General features: G+C 42.8%; 1 protein-coding gene across 1 annotated transcript; it reads right to left on the bottom strand.

The window, feature by feature from the left end:
- Nucleotides 1-15,863: 15,863 nt before the first annotated feature.
- LOC132887148 (uncharacterized) lies at nt 15,864-20,943 on the bottom strand. Its single transcript, XM_060922576.1, has 8 exons — nt 19,616-20,943; nt 18,315-18,463; nt 17,837-18,047; nt 17,518-17,597; nt 17,000-17,074; nt 16,669-16,728; nt 16,265-16,478; nt 15,864-16,081 (listed from the first exon to the last, which is right to left on the bottom strand). Exons 1-8 carry the CDS (start codon nt 19,809-19,811, stop codon nt 15,987-15,989), a joined length of 1,080 nt encoding a protein of 359 aa, XP_060778559.1. The 5' UTR covers nt 19,812-20,943; the 3' UTR covers nt 15,864-15,986.
- Between the last annotated feature and the right edge of the window lie 773 nt (nt 20,944-21,716).

Below are 21,716 nucleotides of genomic sequence, written 5' to 3'. Positions count from 1 at the left end.
CCCAGACAAGCCCATAGTACAACTAGTGTGAAAATAACACCCCACTCCATGTCGGCATGCTGTTTCACCTTAAAAATGTGCGATGTTCGAGTTATTTACGTTTACAGCGAAATAGACACTTTATAAAACACTTTGTAAAACAAACAAAACAAACGACACTCAACACTACAACTGCAGGTCGCTGCGTGCGCACCCGCCCTTCCTCGACGCTCATGGCCTCTCTCAAGCCTGGTTGGCCCGTTCTGCCTGGCCGTTGGTCTGTGGGTGGAAGCCTGAGGAGAGACTACAGGTGGCCCCGATGAGTTTGCAGAAGGCTCTCCAGAACTGTGCAGTGAACTGAGGACCCCAGTCAGAAACTATGCCGGTAGGCAGCCCATGAAGGCGGAAAACATGGTGGATGAGTAGTACTGCGGTCTCTTTGGCTGAGGGTAGCTTGGGCAGAGGAATGAAGTGAACGGTCTTAGAAAAACAGTTAATGACAGTGAGGATGCATGTATTGCCACCTGAATTGGGGAGTCCTGTGATGAAGTCCAGGGTAATGTGAGACCAAGGTCGATGTGGAGTAGGAAGGGGTCTTAGTAGGCCAGCAGGGGGTCGATTGGGTGTCTTGTTCTGGGAACATGTGTCACAGGCTCCCACGAACTCCTGGACATCCTCCTTGATGGATGGCCACCAAAAGCGCTGCTGGATGAGAGCCAAGGTTCGGGCAGCTCCCGGATGGCAGCCCAACTGGAACAGTGACCCCACTGCAGCACCCGAGTTCGCACATGACAGGGGACAAACAGATGATTACAAGGAATATTGTTGGAGTTACCTTCACCGGGGTCCTGCTCCAGGGCCTTCTGCACGAGCGTCTCAACCTCTAGAATAGTGGCTCCCACCAGGCAGCGTGGAGGAAGGATAGTCTCGGGTGGCTTGGACTCCTCTTGGTGGGAGGAGAACATCCTGGACAGGGCGTCGGGTTTGCTGTTCTTGGAGCTTGGGCGGTAGGAGAGCGTGAAGTTGAATTGGGAGAAGAGAGACCAACGGGCTTGACGGGAGTTGAGACGTTTGGCAGACTTGAGATACTCCAGGTTTTTATGGTCGGTCCAGACTAGGAACGGGAGGTCAGACCCCTCGAACCAGTGCCTCCACTCCTCCAAGGCTAGTTTCACAGCCAGTAGTTCACAGTCACCGAAGTCATAGTTTTGTTCAGCTGGGGATAGCCGGCGGGAGAAGGAGCATGGGTGGACCTTGCTGTCGTTGGCCCTCTGGGATAGGATGGTTCCAACCCCTGACTCTGAGGCGTCGACCTCGACGATAAACTGCTTGATAGAATCAGGTATGTTTCGATTGCGTTCATTATGTCTTATATTAAATATAGTTAGTTTTTTTTTCCCTTTTTTATCAGACATCTAGTTTTTGGTTTTGTTTACCTGACATGTTTCGACGTACGACTGTCGTCTTCCTCAGAGTGTCACCGGATGTTATTGGTGACGCATCTTTTATCAGCTGATGTTTCCGCAGGCGTGGCCTTCCTGTCTGGATTGACAGGTCGGTCACGCCTTCTACTGTCAGTTCGTCCCCTGCAAGATGGCACTCCAGGTATGGGAGAGCATGTATGCTCCCTCATCCCGGTTGATGGTCCTCGGGCTTCGCTTACGGATCTCCATGGCCTCCCTGATCCAGCGCTGATGTTTATCATCTTCTGTGCGCTATCTATCATCAGCGCTGGATCAGGGAGGCCATGGAGATCCGTAAGCGAAGCCCGAAGACCATCAACCGGGATGAGGGAGCATACATGCTCTCCCATACCTGGAGTGCCATCTTGCAGGGGACGAACTGACAGTAGAAGGCGTGACCGACCTGTCAATCCAGACAGGAAGGCCACGCCTTCGGAAACATCAGCTGATAAAAGATGCGTCACCAATAACATTTGGTGACACTCTGAGGAAGACGACAGTCGTACGTCGAAACATGTCAGGTAAACAAACCCAAAAACTAGATGTCTGATAAAAAAGGAAAAAAAAAAACTAACTAGAATCAGGTATGGTGAGAATGGGTGCTGTGGTAAACCTGTGCTTGAGACTGGAAAAGGCTTTCTCTGCTTCCTCCCCCCACTTGAACTTGGTCGAGGTCAGGGCTGAGAGAGGTCTAGCCACTGTGCTGAAGTTGCAGATGAAATGCCTGTAAAAGTCGGCAAACCCCAGGAAGCATTGGAGCTCTCATCTCAAAGATGGGGTGGGCCAGTCAGTGACTGCCTCCAGCTTGAGGGGGTCCATCTGGATCTTGGCTGGTGAAATGATGAATCCCAGGAACGAGATAGAGCTTTGGGAGAACTTGCTCTTCTCTGCCTTAACAAACAGCTTATTCTCCAGCAGGCCTTGAAGAACCTGCCAGACATGACCCCGATGTTCTCCAGGGAGCGAGAGAAAAATCAAGATATTGTCCAGTAAACAAAGACAAAAGGTGTCAAGTCCCTCAGACATCATTAACCAATGCCTGGAATACTGTAGGCACTTTAGTCAGGCCAAAAGGGACTACGAGGTACTCATAGTGGCCTCTGGTGGTGTTGAAGGCCATCTTCCACTTGTCCCCTTCCCTGATTCTAACTAGGTGATAGGCGTTGCGCATGTCCAGTTTAGTCAACATCTTGGCTCCCTGGAGTAGTTCGAAGGCTGTAGTTATAAGCGGTAGTGGGTAGCAGTTCTTGACTGTGATGGCACTGAGACCTCGATAGTCAATGCAGGGGCGGAGTGACTTGTGTTTCTTCTCCACGAAGAAGAATCCTGCCTCTGCCAGGGAGGAGGAAGGGTGGATAATCCCAGCTGCCAGAGACTGTGATTCATTTCTCTATGGCCTGTCTCTCAGCGGGGGAAAGAGAGTAGAGACATCCCTTGGGTGGAGACATCCCTGGCAGGAGGTCGATACTGCAGTTATAAGGCCTATGAGGGGGAAGGGACACTGCTCGGGTCTTACTGAAGACCGGCTTGAGGTCCAGATACTCCGGAGGCACATGAGAAAGGTTGGGAAACTCGTTGGCTGAGGTGGTTTGGCAGGAGGCCAGGCAGGAAGGACTCCAGCCCAAGATGGTGTGGTCAGTCCAGTTTAAGTGGGGGCTGTGCTACATCAACCAGGGTAATCCAAGAATAACAGGAACGTGAGGGTTGTATAGTTTTGGAGTGATTACCTGAAATCCTTAGGGTGAGCGGGGTGGTGAGGTGAGTGATGTGGCCAAGCCAGTGCCATTGAGTGTCAGGATGGTGAGAGGGACCTCGAGGGCAAGTAACAGGATTCTGAGATCCTTGGCAGTAGCGGAGCAGATCAGGTTCCTGTCCGCCCCGAGTTGACGAGAGCCTGAAAATGGTGATGCCGGTTGTTGAGTGATAATGGGGAGCAATGGTTGGTTGGCAGGGGACTGGATCTGAGCATTGCCCACCAGGGCCCCTCGATTCACTGGTGGGCTCGTCCTTTTAGCAGGCAAGCTCGGCAGATGCGTCCCTGCTGACCACAGTAGAAGCAAGCCCCCATGCTCCATCAGCGCAGTCATTCCTCCGCCGACACCCGTACCCGATCTACCTGCATGGGTTTGATGGATGAGGCAGGTGGTGGAGAGGGGTTGAAGTTGAGGCAGCTCCTCTCTCTCCTCCGTTGTTGAACCCACGCGTCAATACAATTGGCAAAGTCCATCAGGCTGGAGAGGTCCAAAGGCAGTTCCCGCAAGACGTGTTCATCCTTGGTGGCGTCGGATAAGCCATTTAGGAACACATTGACCAGGGCACTCTCGTTCCAACCGCATGACACTGCCAACGTCAGGAACCCGATGGCATAATCCGAGGTAGATCGGGACCCCTGCTGCAGCTCCATGAGTGCTCTTGCTGCCTCCCGGCCGGACAGAGAGCAATTGAATGTTCACTTCATTTCCTCAGAGAATTCCTTGAAGCTGGAACAACTGAGCACATCGGTGACCCAGACCACCGTCCCCCATTCCCTGGCCTTGCTGGTGAGGAGCGTGATGGTATAGGCTACCCAGGACCATTCTGTGGGGAAAGCCAGAGATTGAAGCACCAAGATCAGAGAGCACTGTGACAAGAGATCTGCAGGTACCTGGTTCTCCACTGTAGGGCTGAGGCGAAGGGGGTCTTGGGTTGTGGAGAGCGGCAGTGGTGGGAGGTGAAGAGATGGCTGGGCAGGGGTAGGCACAGCTTGGGAGCGCTGGAGTTGTGTGGCTAGGAGGTTGAGTGAGTCGGACAGGGTGGCCAGGTTCTGGGTGATCTGCCCGAGTTCCTGTTGGTGGGTCCTGAGGAGGGCTCCTTGTTGCTGCATAGCCGTTCTCAGATTGTTCAATTCCGCTGGATCCATGTTGGCCAGAACATACTGTTATGGGTGACAAGATGTGGTGAGTAGGATCCAAAAGCAGAAACACAAACCAGAAAATCCAATGAATAAAAAAATGTCCAAGAGAATAAATGAACAAAAATAAAAATAGTAGACAAAAAAAAGCACAAAAACATGAAACAATGGCAAGACAAGAGTGCAAAAACCATGGCAAAGAATAGGCAAAAACAAAGAGCAAAAATCCAGGAAGCAAAATGGCACAGCGACAACATGAGAAACAGACAAAAAAAGCAGAAACACAAACCAGAAAATCCAATTAATTAAATATTTTTTTATTCAAGTCCAAGACAATAAATGAACAAAATTAGTCCAGACAAAAAACCCATACACACCACTGTAAACAAAAAACGTAGCACAAAAACATGAAAAAAATGGCAAGACGAGTGCAAAAACTGTGGCAAAGAACAGGCAAAACAGAGCAAAAATCCAGGAAGCAAAATGGCACAGAGACGATGTGGGAAAAACAGACAAGACATTCTGGCAAAATCCCCTTCTGAGAACGGCCTATTTATACACAACAGAGCAGACCAGGACGTGAATGCCGGCAAGATGGAAGTCCCGTTCCGGATTGCACTGAGCTGGGAGAAAATAAATCTCTGGAGTGGAAGTCTGGGGCGGATCATGACAGTAGTCAGTATATATGAGCAATGACTAATCTTTAAAAACAAAGGTAGTTTTTTTTTTTAAATGCTTCAATTGCACTACTATTGTAAGAATACTTGTATCGTTAATGTTTATAGTAATGTTTGTAACATTGACAATATTATAAAGCTACACAACTAATCTTTGTTTACCAGTTACCTGCCACAAAAAAGTATATAAACTAAAATAAATTTAGTTTACTGTAGAAGCCAATGCTTCTTAAAAGATCCTTATTTGCTGCTTTCATGGGTCTACTGTTCATAGGTGTGATTCGCCTCAGAATATGTGGGGACTTTTTTTTTCATTGCTTTGGCAAATTTTTCCATCAGCAAGAGATAGGAATTCACCAAGCCTTCTGCTGTACTAGGAAAGTCATAATGGAGGAGCATTTCTTCTGCTGTGTCTCTGAAATAATGATTTGCTCCTATAGATGGCTCCTTACACTCATAAGGCAGCACTTCAGTGTAGTTCATCAGATGTTCATCCAGAGGAGAGAGCATGTGAACAGAATGTTACAGGTCCCGGCCGGGAGCCTGAATACAGATAATATGCCTGTATAAACAGGAGAAAAGATGACACAGTTGGCGTTTGTGTTTGTCCAGTTCAGCCTCGCTCAGCAGAATGCTTTATTTACTCACATGCAAAGTGAATCTCATCATGTCCTTCTGTATATTTCCAGTTCTCAAACTTATTTTACACAAAAATCATCTCAAATACATAAAAAATAAGACAACTAAAATTAATATGTACTGTATATCCTCTTTTCCAGACACATTTTCATTCACTTACTTATTCACTTACACCTAAGAGTACAATAACCCTCTGTTCAATCAGTATAGCTTATTATCCAGTCCTTTCACTGCCTTATATTTGAATTCGCCTTTCATAAAAGACAGTCAAATCACCAATAGCAAAATGTGGGTAATATCAGTTACCAAAAATGTATGAGCTGCTGGCTGGCAAAGATAACATCTCCCAACATTACTTGTCATGAACATGAAAATAATAGCAACACAGATTAAATAATTAAACAGCTTATTTGCATAACAATATTGTGGTGTACTGGAGCCAAACTAGACTAAGACTTGCTAATGTCAACAAAGAAAGTTATCGGCTGGCGCCACCCTGAGATACTAAACTTATTAAAAAAAACCCACACAAATACACATTTCACTCGTTCAAAACTGAGTTAATTTACACATTAACCATTCACTAACATGTACATGTTTTATGATAAGTTTTAATACTTCACGAACCTGTATAAACAGGAGAAAAGATGACACAGTTGGCATTTGCGTTTGTCCAGTTCAGCCTCGCTCAGCAGAATGAACCAAGGAAAATGCAAGTCTGCTCAAGAGGGTCCAACAGCAGAACACGCCACACTGCCTCCTACTGGCAACACTGATAGTTACAGCGTATATACTGAGGGTGTTTTCACACTTGGTCCCTTTCAGCCATCTAACCGAACTCAGATCAATGACTTAGCATTTTTTAAGCATATGTGAACACTCCAACCGTACCCAGACCCCTTTAAAGCAAACCGAACTGAGACCACCTCAGGAGGTGGTCTCAGTACGGTTCGCTAAAAATCAACGGTACGGTTCGCCTAATCTGCGCATTGTGAACAAAAAGCACACCGGGTTCACTTCGCCTTTTTCACTGTAGTTTAACCTTCTTTGTTTGATGTTGTTGGTCACGTGACTGTAGCAGGGAAACTCAACTTCCTTTTGGAACTTACCACAGCCGCTTTTTTTTTTTAATTTACCAAAAGTAATTCATCATCAGAGAGAAAAGTAGAGAAATTTCTAATTTCTATTTTTATTTTCCTTAATCCGCACTATTTTGATCAAAGAATAAAGCAGGGCAAGCATGGCAGCAGACATTTTGATTCAAGAGAAAATTACCCAGAATTCCATGCACTGGGGGTCTGAGGGCTCTAGAGGACCTGGTGTGAACAGAAAGAGGACTGAGGCCCCATCAAAGCTTAACTGGACCAGAAAGAGAACCCAGTCCTCTTTGTAATAAATTCACAGTGTGAACACAAAAAAACTGAGTTCTTTTTCTGTTGGTCCACTTTTTGGTCCACTTAAAGAGGACTGAGTCTGGTTCCTTTAAAGGGGACCAGGTGTGAAAACACCCTTAAATCACCTAAATGAACAACCATACCCAAAAATAACACAAATTGTGACCATACATTTTGTGTGTGTCACATGCTCCCCGACAAAAATAAAAATGGCTCCAGACATCCACATAATCCTACATTTCAAACATTTTACATTCCATGAACACTTTCAAAACCCCAAAGGTAACTATTAGGTAAGTACCAGGTAAGTAGGTATGTGTGGATCAGTACACAAACAGTGGTGTGGGATATTGCATGCTTGAGGCATAAGGTCGGATTTGGTACAGTGGGGAATATGACATCTGTGCAGGTGCGTGATGGGCCATTGGGTATGGTGGAATTTCCCAAACTGGGACCGATACTGGCCTGTAGGTTCCCACTGTTTTACAATTGGCTTGGGGGTGGTACGAGGGTTGACCCAAGGACTCATATGTCAATATCCGTGTGGGCCTTCTATCTCGTGTGGACCTCCTGATCCATTCACCATGTGTGTCAACTGCTTCAGAGGCTACAGGGCCACCACCTCCATCCGTACTGGGTGTCGTTTCCTCATGCTCATACCCTCCCAGCTGTGCTTGGTCTACAGGTAGGTGCTCCTCACTGATTTGCACTTCTGGTTCATCCTGTGTGGGTTCTCTTTGTGGTATGATAACACTGGTGTTTTCTCGCCTGTCAGTTCTCACAGGTTGGGTTGCTCGAGGCTGTACTTTGCTATTCCCCCTCGCAGGTAAGATGACCCTGGGTTGTTTGGACCCTTTTGCAGTTGGAATGTCAGCTGAACCTCCCTGAGACTGACAGGTAGGTCCCACAGTGATCTTTCCCATTTCTGTTTGTACTGGGACTCTCAACCAGTACCGTGGCACAAGAGTTTCATCATCTGTGTCGGTTGAATCGCTATCCGGGGGTGATGCCCTCTGGTTTTGTGTTCTCACATGTCTGTTTCGCTCTCTCCTCTCTCTAGGTTGTTTTGTCTGTGTCTGCAGGGGTGGGTCAACCGGAAGGTCATTGACAACATGTAGGAGGTTTCTGTGAAGAGTCCGGATTCTATTTCTGCCAGTTTCTGGGGACACCTTATAGATGGGACCATCATTCACTCGTTCCCTGACCACATACATGGTTTGTTCCCAGTAGGACCTTAACTTCCCTGGGCCACCTCTTTCACCCATGTTCCGGACCAAGACCCTATCACCAGGCTGCAGGATGACCCCTTTCAGGTGACGATCGTAGTACCTCTTGCCCCTTGCACTGGACTGGTGACTGTTTTCTGAGGCAACTCAATAGGCTTCTCTCATTCGCTTTGCCCATTTCTCTGCATAACCGCTGGGAGAACCTGCCTCCTCCTCAGTGGACAGACCAAACAACAAGTCAATAGGAAGGCGTGGGTGACGTCCATACAGTAAATAGTATGGTGAAAAGCCAGTGGCTTCATGTTTAGTGCAATTATATGCATGTATGATCTGGGGCAAATGTTCTTTCCAATTTCCCTTCTCCTTCTCTCCTAGGGTTCTCAACATCTGGAGCAGGGTTCGATTTAGACGTTCCGCTGGATTACCCTGAGGATGGTAGGGCGTCGTTCTGGAGTGCGAGAAGGAAGTGGGAGGTTAAGCTGGAGGAGTTTACGTTGAAGCTCCTCATAACTATTGAGTAACCTCTGCATATTAGGCTCCTGAGTATCAGCATTCACCTCAGACATTTCAGTTAACATTGACCCAGTATTAACATTTACATTAGCAGTCGCTTTGTCTGTGGGCAATGAATGCAAGAGGACTGTACTGTCACTCTCAGTCTCAGTGTTAACATGTTGAGTCGCGAGACACTCACTCTGCTTTTCAATGAGCTGCTCTATTTGATCTTTCAGGCGCATTAACCATGAAATACCTTCATCTTCCAACTCTAAAAGGGTGTCACTACCCATGTAAGCAGACAATTAATCAAAACAACTCTCCTCATCTTCTTCCAACTTATCTGAACTAAGCCAGTCCACTGTTCCGATGTCCTGCGTGAGCCTGAAGATTTCATTTGCTGTGAGGTTGTGGAGTTGTTTCTTTATTGTCCGAACCAGTCTCTTTCTTTCATTGACAGACATGCTGTACGTTGTCGGTGTCCTGGAGATGTGGAGTTGCACTCTCTTAGCCCGAACCCTCTGCCTCGGTGGTTCTCTCGCCCTGGAAGTTGCACCCTCGTAGTATCTCTCACTCCGACAACGTGTCATCACTCTGGCCCAAGGTTCATGGATCACCAGTTATCGGACTCCTCGTCGCTGCCAATCCCGGACGAGCCCCCAAATATCTGTTACAGGTCCCGGCCGGGAGCCTGAATACAGATATGCCTGTATAAACAGGAGAAAAGATGACACAGTTGGCGTTTGCGTTTGTCCAGTTCAGCCTCACTCAGCAGAATGCTTTATTTACTCACATGCAAAGTGAATCTCATCATGTCCTTCTGTATATTTCCAGTTCTCAAACTTATTTTACACAAAGATCATCTCAAATACATAAAAAAATAATATAAGACAAATAAAATTAATATGTACTAGAGGTCGACCGATATGGGTTTTTCTAAAGCCGATGCCGATACCAATATTTAGAGGTCAGAGTCAGCCGATATGAGCTGCCGATTTTTTTTTGGGCCGATATGCTATCGTATTGTCCTTAATTGGCATGCTAAAATATCATACTAGTAAGAGGACGCACAACACTGGGTGTGATGTGATCCAGGTCTGAATGAGATGAATTATGGGATGGATGCAAGAGTCCATGTTACTATGCAGGAGAAAAGCAATAGCTTTGTGATCCCTGTGGTGCAATTTTAAGAAATATAGTCTACATACAGGAGGAGGAGGAGGAAAAGTAGTGCAGGGTAATAGTAATGCCAGGGGAATCATTTTCTCATCATCAATCAAGGTTTATGGCGAGCACATGCTTGAGCCAGACGTCCTCGCAAGCTGTCTCAAAAACTACATTACCTCCGTTATTTCAGAAAGAAATCCCGAATTGTGTCTGAGACACGCCAGGATTCCTCCTGACCCCCGCACTGCAGTCTCTGCTTATGTAAAATAAAAACAAACCCACCCTGGATCACTATACATACATACATACAGTCTGCTGAGCGCATGTGCACTCTCGCTCACTCACTCATTCTCGCAGCGCGTGCATTCCCTCGCGACAACACCACACCGCGCTCGCGCTCTCTCCCCCTCAGGCAGCCCGCATATTAAAAATGGCGGTTTGTACAGTACAATATCCAGACCTTCGCGCCGCCAGAAACACTCTTGTTAAGAACGCGATTTGTGTGGAAATTACAGCTCCGAATCCGCTTCCGTGTCCTTAGGGTTCGTTCAAAATAAACAACAGGCACCTCAGGCTCTCAGACACAAATGAATTTCGGCAACTAGGACATTGAAATGTAAGAATTGAAGCCTTACCTGTAGGCTCTCTCTGCTGACTCCTGAAACGTTTGTTGGCTTGGGTCTTTTGCACGCCGCGTTCTACGTAGCTGTCGTGCCTGACTTTAAATCAGTGCGACCAAATAAAATCGTCCGATGCCGATTCATTAAAAAATGGCAAAAATCGGCCGATTAAATCGGCCGGCCGATAGATCGGTCGACCTCTAATATTTACTGTATATCCTCTTTTCCAGACACATTTTCATTCACTTACTTATTCACTTACACCTAAGAGTACAATAACCCTCTGTTCAATCAGTATAGCTTATTATCCAATCCTTTCACTACCTTATATTTGAATTTGCCTTTCATAAAAGATAGTCAAATCACCAATAGCAAAATGTGGGTAATATATCAGTTACCAAAAATGTATGAGCTGCTGGCTGGCAAAGATAACATCTCCCAACATTACTTGTCATGAACATGAAAATAATAGCAACACACATTAAATAATTAAACAGCTTATTTGCATAACAATATTGTGGTGTACTCGAGCCAAACTAGACTAAGACTTGCTAATGTCAACAAAGAAAGTTATCGGCTGGCGCCACCCTGAGGTACTAAACTTATTCAAAAAAACCCCACACAAATACACATTTCACTCGTTCAAAACCGAGTTAATTTACACATTAACCATTCACTAACATGTACATGTTTTATGATAAGCTTTAATACTTCACGAATCTGTATAAACAGGAGAAAAGATGACACAGTTGGCGTTTGCGTTTGTCCAGTTCAGCCTCGCTCAGCAGAATGAACCAAGGAAAACCTAAGTCTGCTCAAGAGGGTCCAACAGCAGAACACGCCACACTGCCTCCTACTGGCAACACTGATAATTACAGCGTATATACTTAAATCACCTAAATGAACAAACACCCAAAAATAACACAAACTGTGACCATACATTTTGTGTGTGTCACAAGAATCTAAAACAACCATCACAATATGAATTTTATTGAACTGGTTTAAAACATAATATAAAATATGTAAAACATACATATAAAACTTTGTCAGCATTGTCTATGAATAGTATTTTTACAGTCTGTAAATATGATGAGTAATATGTATGTACATTTCCATGCAGGGGATGCTGGTGCATTTAATCCTGATCTTGTCATTTTTTTATTCACCCAAATTCATTGTGATGAATTTGAATGAATAACATCATAATTCATAAAGAATAAAGTACAAGCACAACTTTAAAAAAAATAATAACTTACCTGGCGATAGTGAATTGTACAGTAGATCAGCCTTTCCAAAGGGACCTAGAGAATTGTGCTGCTCACGGATGTGATGGTTTTTCTACATCATCGCCTCCAGTGATGGGAATAACGGCGTTAGAAATAAACGGCGTTACTAACGGCGTTACTTTTTTTAGTAACGAGTAATCTAACTAATTACTTTTTACATCGTTATAACGCCGTTCCCGTTACTTACAATAAAATACCATGCGTTACTTTATTAAAGCTGTTCTCATCTGGCACGCTGCTCGCTCAGCCTTTCTTTACTCTGCTTTAGTGTGGGGCGGGGAGACACGAGACAACGGCACAGTAAGCCAATCAGAGTAGATTTGGACAACATATGTAGGTAGACCACGCCTACTGCACTACTGCGCGCTCTTTCAATCGGAAGACCCAGCGATGGCGAGCGGTCAGCCCAGCACTGCGCTTTCACACTGGAAACACAGCCAGGACTTTTCATTACTTGAAATAAAAGGCAAGAGTGTTTACGTGCAATGCACATTATGTCGAGGAACAAAGCGTTTGTCCTCGTCAGTGGCCAGTAATTAGTAACATAATTTTAATAACTACAAAAATATATTACATTTGATAGATGTCTTATCTCACATTGTCCCACAAAAATATTAATATAGTGTAGATAACATTACTAATTGGTTCTGTTAAGTGTCCATTTCAGTCATTAAACACATTTAACATTCACTTTTATTATGATTACACTAATTGAATTTGATTTTTTTTGAGGGGGAACAAAATGTAACGGAATAATTACTTTCCCTGGTAATTAGTTACTTTTATGACAAAGTAACTCCGTTACTAACTCAGTTACTTTTTGGGAAAAGTAACTAGTAACTATAACTAATTACTTTTTGAAAGTAACGTGCCCAACACTGATCGCCTCCATGAACAGCTCATCTTGGATTAGGGGAAGGTGTGTATACTGTCAACAGTTTCTGTTAAAGGTATGGCTCTTGTTGGCAGCATGATGGTGTAGTGTTTAGCACTGTCACCTCACAGCAAGAAGGTTCTGGGTTCAAGCCCAGTGGCTGATGGTGAATGGGGGGGTCTTCCTGTGTGGAGTTTGCATGTTCTCCCCATGTTTGCATGGGTTTCCTGTGGGTCCTCCGGTTTTCCCCACAGTCTAAAGACATACAGGTTAGGTTAATTGTTGGCTCTAAATTGACCATGGGTGTGATTGTGAATGGTTGTTTGTCTCTATGTGTCAGTCCTGTGATGATCTGGCATCTCATCCAGGGTGGAATAGGCTCCAGCTTGCCCGTGACCCTGCATGGGATAAGCGGTTATGGATAATGGATGGGTGAATATTGTCAAGTATTAGGCTTTATTTTTACCAAAGGCCAATCATATCATTATATTTAAGCAATGTTGTTGTTTTTTTTTTCTGATAAAAGCCTACATGTGGACAGGATTATCCAGGTTCAGTTTATTAACCTCCATCAGGGTCTATAGTAAAATATTTCATGAATTGATGAAGCAAAAAAGCTTCATGTCTAACTTAATGTCACTAACTCTGACATGACATTTGGCATAAAACGCTAGTTACAGGTGTAACCATGAGTTTATGACTGACAGGAAGACCACCAGGGGCAGTGCTGAAAGCATTAGCAGAAATACCCTTGAATCCACGTTTGATTGTGAATCGAATTAAAAGTTTTCATCTTGTGACATATGACATGTCTCTGTCTATATAACCCAATACACACATCATTTCAGCCTCAAGATTGTTCTCACGCATTCCAAGTGAGCAGAGACCCTACAGTCTTCCACTCAGTCATAGAACCACACTTACACATGTAATCAAGATTCTATTTTTCTTGGTCCAGACAACCAGGATCAGTGCTGAAAGCACTATTGGAAGATGGATGCCTGTGCATTCACAAGGAATCCACTGACAGAGCATCACAATTGCCTGGAAGCACTGCTGCATGCAGTGCCAGAATAGAAGCCACATTTAGCCTGTAGAATCAAGCAAAACTACAGGTTGAAATCTATGTAGCTGCAGTACAAATTTCAGAAAGAGAAACACTTTTGAGAGCAGCCCAAGATGATGAAAGAGCTCAGGTTGAGTGACAGTGAACAGAAGAGGGCACTGCACACTCAACAGAATTGTAGGCATGGGTAATTGCTTCCAAATGCTGCTTAGACAAGGGGGCAGCCTTGCATGCACCACCAATTGAAACAAACAAATGTATTTGTTGTATGAAGCGCGACTGTCCAAACAATATAAGACTGCAGAGACCTAACTGGACATAGCTACACACGCATGTTCCTTTGGCCTGTTGTTATATCAGCCAGCAAAATTAATTGGTTGATGAACTGGGGGGACAAGACCTTTTGTAGGAACACTGGGTTCGTTCACAATGAGACACTGCTAGACAGAGGGCCCCAATTCACATACATACTGATCTGTTGCAATGGTGAGGAGGAAAGGCAAGTCAATTAATTTGTATAACACTTTTAACAACAGACATTTTTATAAAGCAGCTTTATTTAAAAACTTGACACACCGGTTTCTGCTTCAGGGTGTTATTGGGTCTGAAATGTAGTTCAGCCCGAAGAGGTGACGTGGGCCCGACCTCCTGTGGGTTCACCACCCACAGAGGTCGCAGTAGGGGTTTGGTGCAGTGTGGATTGGGTGGCAGTCGAAGGCAGGGGCCTCGACGACCTGATCCCCGGACACAGCGGCTGGCTGTTGGGACATGGAATGTCACTTCGCTGGGGGGGAAAGAGCCTGAGCTTGTGCGGGAGGTTGAGAGGTACCGGCTAGAGATAGTCGGGCTCACCTCCACGCACAGCTTGGGCTCTGGAACCCAGCTCCTCGAGAGGGGCTGGACTTTCCACTTCTCTGGAGTCGCCCGTGGTGAGCGGCGGCGGGCTGGTGTGGGCTTGCTTATAGCTCCCCAGCTCAGCCGCCATGTGTTGGAGTTTACCCCAGTGAACGAGAGGGTCGCCTCTCTGCGCCTTCGGATTGGGGAGAGGGCTCTTGCTGTTGTTTGTGCCTACGGGCCAAATAGCAGTATAGAGTATCCGGCCTTCTTGGAGTCCCTGGAAGAGGTACTGAGGGGTGCTCAGACTGGGGACTCCATTGTGCTACTGGGGGACTTCAATGCTCACGTGGGCGACGACAGTGACACCTGGAGGGGCGTGGTTGGGAGGAACGGCCTCCCCGAGCTGAACCCGAGTGGTGTTTTGTTATTGGACTTCTGTGCTAGTCACGGTTTGTCCATAACGAACACCATGTTCGAGCATAGGGGTGTCTATAAGTGCACGTGGCACCAGGACACCTTAGGTCGGAGGTCGATGATCGACTTTGTTGTCATTTCATCTGATCTCCGGCCCTATGTCTTGGACACTCGGGTGAAGAGAGGGGCTGAGCTGTCAACTGATCACCACCTGGTGGTGAGTTGGATCCGCTGGCGGAGGAGGAAGCTGGACAGACCTGGCAGGCCCAAACGTATGGTGAGGGTCTGCTGGCCCTTGGTAAAATTTTCTATAGATTTCTATAGAAAAAAAGTCTATAAAAATTCTATAAAATTTCTAAATTAAATTTTATAGAATTTTTATAGACTTTTTGTAGAAATTTTATAGAGTTTTAATAGAAATTTTATAGTTTTAATAGAAATTTTATAGAGTTTTAATAGAAATTTTATAGAGTTTTAATAGGATTTTTTATAGAGTTTTAATAGAATTTTTATAGAGTTTTAATAGGATTTTTTATAGAGTTTTAATAGGATTTTTTATAGAGTTTTAATAGAAATGTTATAGAGATTATACATAGAAATCTTATAGAATTCCTATGGAAAGTCAACAGAATTTAACGAAGTTTCTATAGAATTCTTTATAGAGTACTGTGAAAATCTCTACAGCAATTTCTATAGAGACTATAGCAATTTCTATAGAGATTGCTATAGTTATTGAAGTCACCTGCATATACTCGAAGACCTACCCATGAAAATACAGTGAGCAACTAAAAAAGCTATCAAAGGCGGAAAACATAAGGATGCAAGATACCATAGAATTCAGGACATCCTACCAAATCACTCTTAACTTCCAAAATGCCAGACCCTGGTACAGTATGACAAAAGCGCTTCTTGCTGAAAGTATTGAAATTTATTAGTTTTATCCTACTAGTACATGTAAGCTAGTTTGCTGCCTTTTTTGTTATTTCCTTTAGCTTGTTGACAAGAGACATCTTTATAGTTGCTGGAGGGCATCCAAATTTACGGCATGCAAGATCTGAAACAAAAAATGGGATTTTGAAATTTAAAAAAGGAAATACAATTAATACTTTTTAAATACTGTGCACTACATGAACATCTAAAAATTCAGGAATTTACAGATATGGCTACTAGCTCCATGAATGCACTGTCAATTCTGGCCTTTATTATACAACTGATAGAATATACAAAGACCACTTACCAACAACTGCCTCCACTTTAGTTGGGTCAAGGGCAGGCTTCTGATCCTGGTCTTTAAAGGCATTTGATTTTCTGCCTGTCAGACTTTTCCCAACAAGCTCTGCATCGGTAAAAATGGTCTTTAATAGTCTTCTGGCATATGTTGAACCCGACTTCACTGATGACAAAGCCATCAGGCTAGTTTTCTCAACCAGCACACCTCGTCCAATGTCAACCTGAGGACACAATGATTCAAAATTGATTAATATGCAAATGTATTATAATAGGTAAAATCCATGGTTTCATACACCTTTTCGACGTGATGACAACATCCCTTCAAAATGCCTTAATCAAACCTTCAAAGTCTTGCTGCATTATTAATACTACTGGAGAAAATTAGATTAAACCCCTCTTCATTCATCATACCTTTGTGGTTTCTTTGACTCTGCCAGGGGTGGCTGGTAGGCCATCATTTACATCTAATTGCTGTAAAAGGATAAACATGCACAGTATAGTTAAAAGTATCAATCAAATTTCAAATAATATATCCTCCCAAAAAAAAAAAAATCACTGACACCAGTCACTTTCCACATCAATTAGTATTCTCCCAAATAATATGAAATGAGTCAGTATGATGACATGACAGCTGTGCCATACTGAAATCTGCAGCCTGGCCAGTTCTCAAGCCTAGCTGAATTTAGTCAGTGACATGAATGGCAAAATTGACAATATTTGCTGGTAGAAGTCCTAAACTCACCTTCGTTCCTTCTTTTTCAATTGCAGAGGTAGGAGTTACCGGTGCAGTTATCGGCCTAAGTCCTATATTTGGGTTCTGAAATTGAATAACAAACATTTTTAGATGTAATGCTTTTCCTGTATTACAGAGAATTTGAGGTTGGCACATTCCTTAAAAAATACCCTTTTTTACCAATTATGCATGATTTTTATTTTGTTGCCACCAAGGAGATTGTAGGATGATAGAAACCGGGTGACTCCACTTGATGAAGCTGTCGAGACTAAACGACAAAGCTCGAGAAATGAAATAAATAAGTGGGTCCTAAAGAAGCTAAATCCTTGTCAAAATTATTCCATGACTAAAAACGCTCTTATAATGTAAATCCCTCTCTCATAGTGTTTGTAGGGTTGGAGGGCCATTAAATAAAGAATAGAAAGCCTTGCCTAGCTTTATGCCTAACAAATTGAACAGAATGGACAAAAATTCTTCTATCCACAAGTAGGTGGTTATAGCATCTTGTGTGAATGCCATTGTCTTACCTGTGACTCTGCTTGGCCAACCTCTTTTGTTTTACTTTCCCTAATGAGCATTTTAAGGTTGTCTACTAGAGATCTTGCATCTGTGTGATAGGAGAGGTAGACAATGCATCAACACTTTGAATGATCAGTTCATACCCTATGCATTTAACTTGAAATTGACAAGACTTTGTCCATTATTTCAATGAATTTTTACTGATACTTTTAGCATTCTGCCTATAAAACAGCAAGAAAGATCTCAGAATTGGGGATCGATATTTGCATAGGAAGAGAAATGAAGAGAAGCCCATTTTTTCTGAGGTTAAAAATCCCACAAACTAACCTGTAACTTGCTTGTAGTGCTCAATCTCAGCTTCTAATCTGTTTATTTTTTCTTTTGCCAACTTGTATTTTTCTTTAAGCTTTGGCAATTTTTTGCAGCCTTGGCAACCGTTTTCTTCAGAACTGTCAGTGTCTTCTATTGCTGATGTTGAAATTAGGATTTCTTCATCACTAACCTTCTTTCTCTTGACTTTTCTCTTCTCATTGGCATCCTGTAAAATACAAGAGAAATTTTTGTTTCAGAAAAAAATAATTTCCTTTTAAATTGGAATAAATGTGCAGCAGTTACAGATGGTATCAGAATAAATTGACAGATAATTGATTCTAAGCAGACACTGCATCTTTCATCTAGCAAACATTGAAGACAGGCCTTCCTCGGAAGCCGATTGCAATTTAAGCCCTTTAAAAAGATATAGCAACTGATACCTTAGAGACTAAAAGACAAAAATGGACAATGGCTTTTTATTATATGTACTTACTGAAGAAGTGCTTTCACTTTCTGACAATTCATCAGCCATCCTTTTATTTGCACACCGCAAACTTTTTCCATTCTTCCTACCAACTTCCATGGCAGCCTCGTAATTCTTAACTTGTTCGGTACGCTTGGCTTCCATAGCCTTATCTTTACCTATGATACAAAACATAATGTAATGTAACATTTGAGAACAATACTCTTCAATTACCAGGTGACAAAATAGAAGCATCTACAATATTATTATAATGTATGAAATCAGCCATGTCCAACACATAACTGGTAGGCAATTTTACATGCTTTTTTATTTAATATTACGTTACAACATGGACAGCCTCAGGGGCGTAGGCAGGGGGGGTTCAAGGGGTTTGTCCGAACCCCCCACTTAATAATCAAAAAGTAATTTAAAAAAATCAATGAGCCCTTCAAAAAATTAGAGAGATTAACTAGACTGACTACTGTCTAGTCAAACAAGAACAGCAATGTGATATAAGTAGGGTCATTTTAAGGTCTTAGGCATTTATGGACCATGATGTAGAAACATTGGTTGCATTTGGATAATAAAACTTGCTCTGATATCTGATATTGCCTAGTTATAGGCCTATATTTTTTCTTTCCCTGCACCTGGGCCTGGATTTGACCCCCCCCCCCCCCCCCCCCCCCAAAAAAAAAAAATCCTGCCTACGCCCCTGAGCCTTGCCCTTCTTGGTCATATCATCGACATCATCATTACTTAGATTATAGTCTGAGACCTTGCCGGGTTGTTTTTTTTCAATGCCCTCATCCTCAACAGATTTTTACAAACCAATACTTTTCTGAATCTGGAGATTGCATCGTATTAGCAGTATAAGAACTGGGAGTCTGGGATGTTTCAGATTCTAAAATGATAGGAAAGGGAAATTCAACATCTCAAGTTTTGCCCACATTTTCTGCTTAAACATGTTAAACTGCACTCTCCCATTCAAACTCCAATAAAAGTTGAATTTTTAACTTCTGAATTCATATAAAGTGTTACATTTCTAAAAACACAATGAGGTCTAAGGATTCAGAAAAATGTTGGTTGAGTGAATTTGTTTCAAAAATAAGGAAGTTATCACAGAAAAACAACCCGGCAAGGTTTCGTCAAACAGACTATAGGCCTAGAAATAGGATGCTATCATTTTATCATATAATTAAATTTTTTTTATCATTAGGCCTATTATTAATAATAATATTCATAAATCGTTTGCTATCGCCTGATTGCTATGATAAAAACATATTTTTATTTTATAATGAATGCGACATGTGCAGCTAGGCTTATTTTCTTACCAAAATCCAAGACTTTAGCTGGCGCTGTCTCTCCATTCCAAGGCACATCATAGATGTTCCCGACTGCTGACTGAAGCTTCTTTCCAAGGGCCATTAACTTTAACTCGGCACCACACTTTCCCACTTCTATTACATCCCATTGTGGTGGATCTTCAATCCATTGTAAGAGTAACCATGTTGTGGTAGACGATGCCATTCTCTCGGATCCACTTGATTTCCCACTGGGCACTGTATTATCACACTTTTCAAAAGATTCTTTAGAATATTTGTAATGCGCGCTTTTACCTTCCTGAGCTATTGACACACGTGGTGGTCAAACCAGTTATAACCGGATATAGCCAGCAGCGGTTCTTAGTCCTGATTGGTGCTTATTTACAATAACAGTGTATAAAGTGTCTAGTATTGTTATAGAAAATACAAATATCTATGAGGGACATTATTTTAATGTTATAAGCTATCTTGATTTGTCAAACTCAATCAGTATTCGAGTTATTTATTTTCTGCATTTCCGGTCCTGCATTCCAAGATGGCAGCCGCTATCCCATGTCCCACGCTACACTGAGGAGTATCTAATCAATAAGTACTGCGAAGAAATAACCAGTTTGAAGTTCATATAGTGATAATCAGAAGAGGAAATGAGCAAAAGGAAAAGGTACCACTCTAGTTTTGAGTCTTTAGATTTCGCTAAAATGTCAGGAAATGCCGATGAATGTGGCCATGATGGACGCGGTGGTGATTGTATTAGTAATCATGGTGCATCATCATCTCTTTCTAATGAAAGTAGTAAGTCATCATTGTTCACGGACACAAGTTTTTCGTCTGACTGCAATGACGGTATAAGCGAAAGGACTGGCTCAGTGGTATCATCGCAAACATCTCTGACATCAAACGACAGTGAGTACTCTTTTGGACAGGATGATGAACTTCTAGGCTTACCCCAACACGACCGTGTCCGTGATGTGGAAAATAAAGTCAAAGATGGAGATGAAGTTGTTCCCAAAAATAATGAAGTGTTAAGAGGTAAGCACTAACATAATCAGAGTCAGTTGGATTGTGAAATTCACCAATTTCTCCCACCCAGTATTTAGATATCTTGTGTCTGATCAAAATAATAAAAGAGTAATAATAAATATTTCATTGCAGGTGAAGAGGGCAATGGATCGACAGACGGTGAAAGTCAAAGTGAAGTGTCTCTCTCTTCTACCAGTCATTCGACCCCTGAGGTGAGTTGCATTTTCCTATGGTTCTTGAAATAGAGATAAGTTAATATGACAAAAATCAGCTTGTTACTTTTGGTATTTTTGGAGAGGATACATGTAGGGTAAAAAGTTGGAGGAATGGCTTCTTAAGATGCTAAACCCATTTTGAATAGATATTAAGAGCCCAAATAGAAAATAGACATACCCGTACTAAAGTTGTTTATTAATTATTTAGAAATGAAAATAAATTAAACAGTTCACTGGATTGTATAGTTTTTATCCACGACGTTTCAAGCGATATCCATTACTTCATCAGGTGAAAGTTTGTATGATACTGGAAATATTCAGTTGCGTCATCCATATGACGTCATTGATTGCGTAGACCTGTCCTGGGTAATCCTATCTTATGTTGCAGTGCTGTATCCCATGTTCTAGATAATTTAAACCTTAAACCTCCATTCCGATTCAGTTTCGGGCAAAGTGCTCTTTCATAAACTGCTTCTTTTACTCCCCTTTCAAACCATCGTGACTCCCTGTCTAGTATGGAAACATTTTTTAATGTAAACGAATGTCCTGTAATGTCTGTGTGATTCGAAAACTGCTGAATTTTGTCCTGAGGAGTTGTAGCTCTTATGTTGTCGCTTGAAACGTCGTGGACTTAAAACTACAATCCAGTGAACTGTTTAATTTATTTTCATTTCTATATATTTAACCTGGATGTCTGATAATATTCATAAATTTATTAATTATTGTTTACAGAATCTTGAAAATGGTGAACTCGATCAATATGAAAGATATAATGATGAAGAACTGGCTGAGAGACTTAATGATTTGGTGAGTACAAAAATGTAAAATGAGTTGAGGACTTCCGATTGGGTCGTCCCGGTCTATGGATTGAAATT

This window comes from Neoarius graeffei, chromosome 5 (genome assembly GCF_027579695.1).
Source record: "Neoarius graeffei isolate fNeoGra1 chromosome 5, fNeoGra1.pri, whole genome shotgun sequence".
NCBI lineage: Eukaryota > Metazoa > Chordata > Actinopteri > Siluriformes > Ariidae > Neoarius > Neoarius graeffei.
The sequence above is the reverse complement of the archived record's forward strand: the minus strand, read 5'-3'. Positions and strand labels throughout refer to the sequence as shown.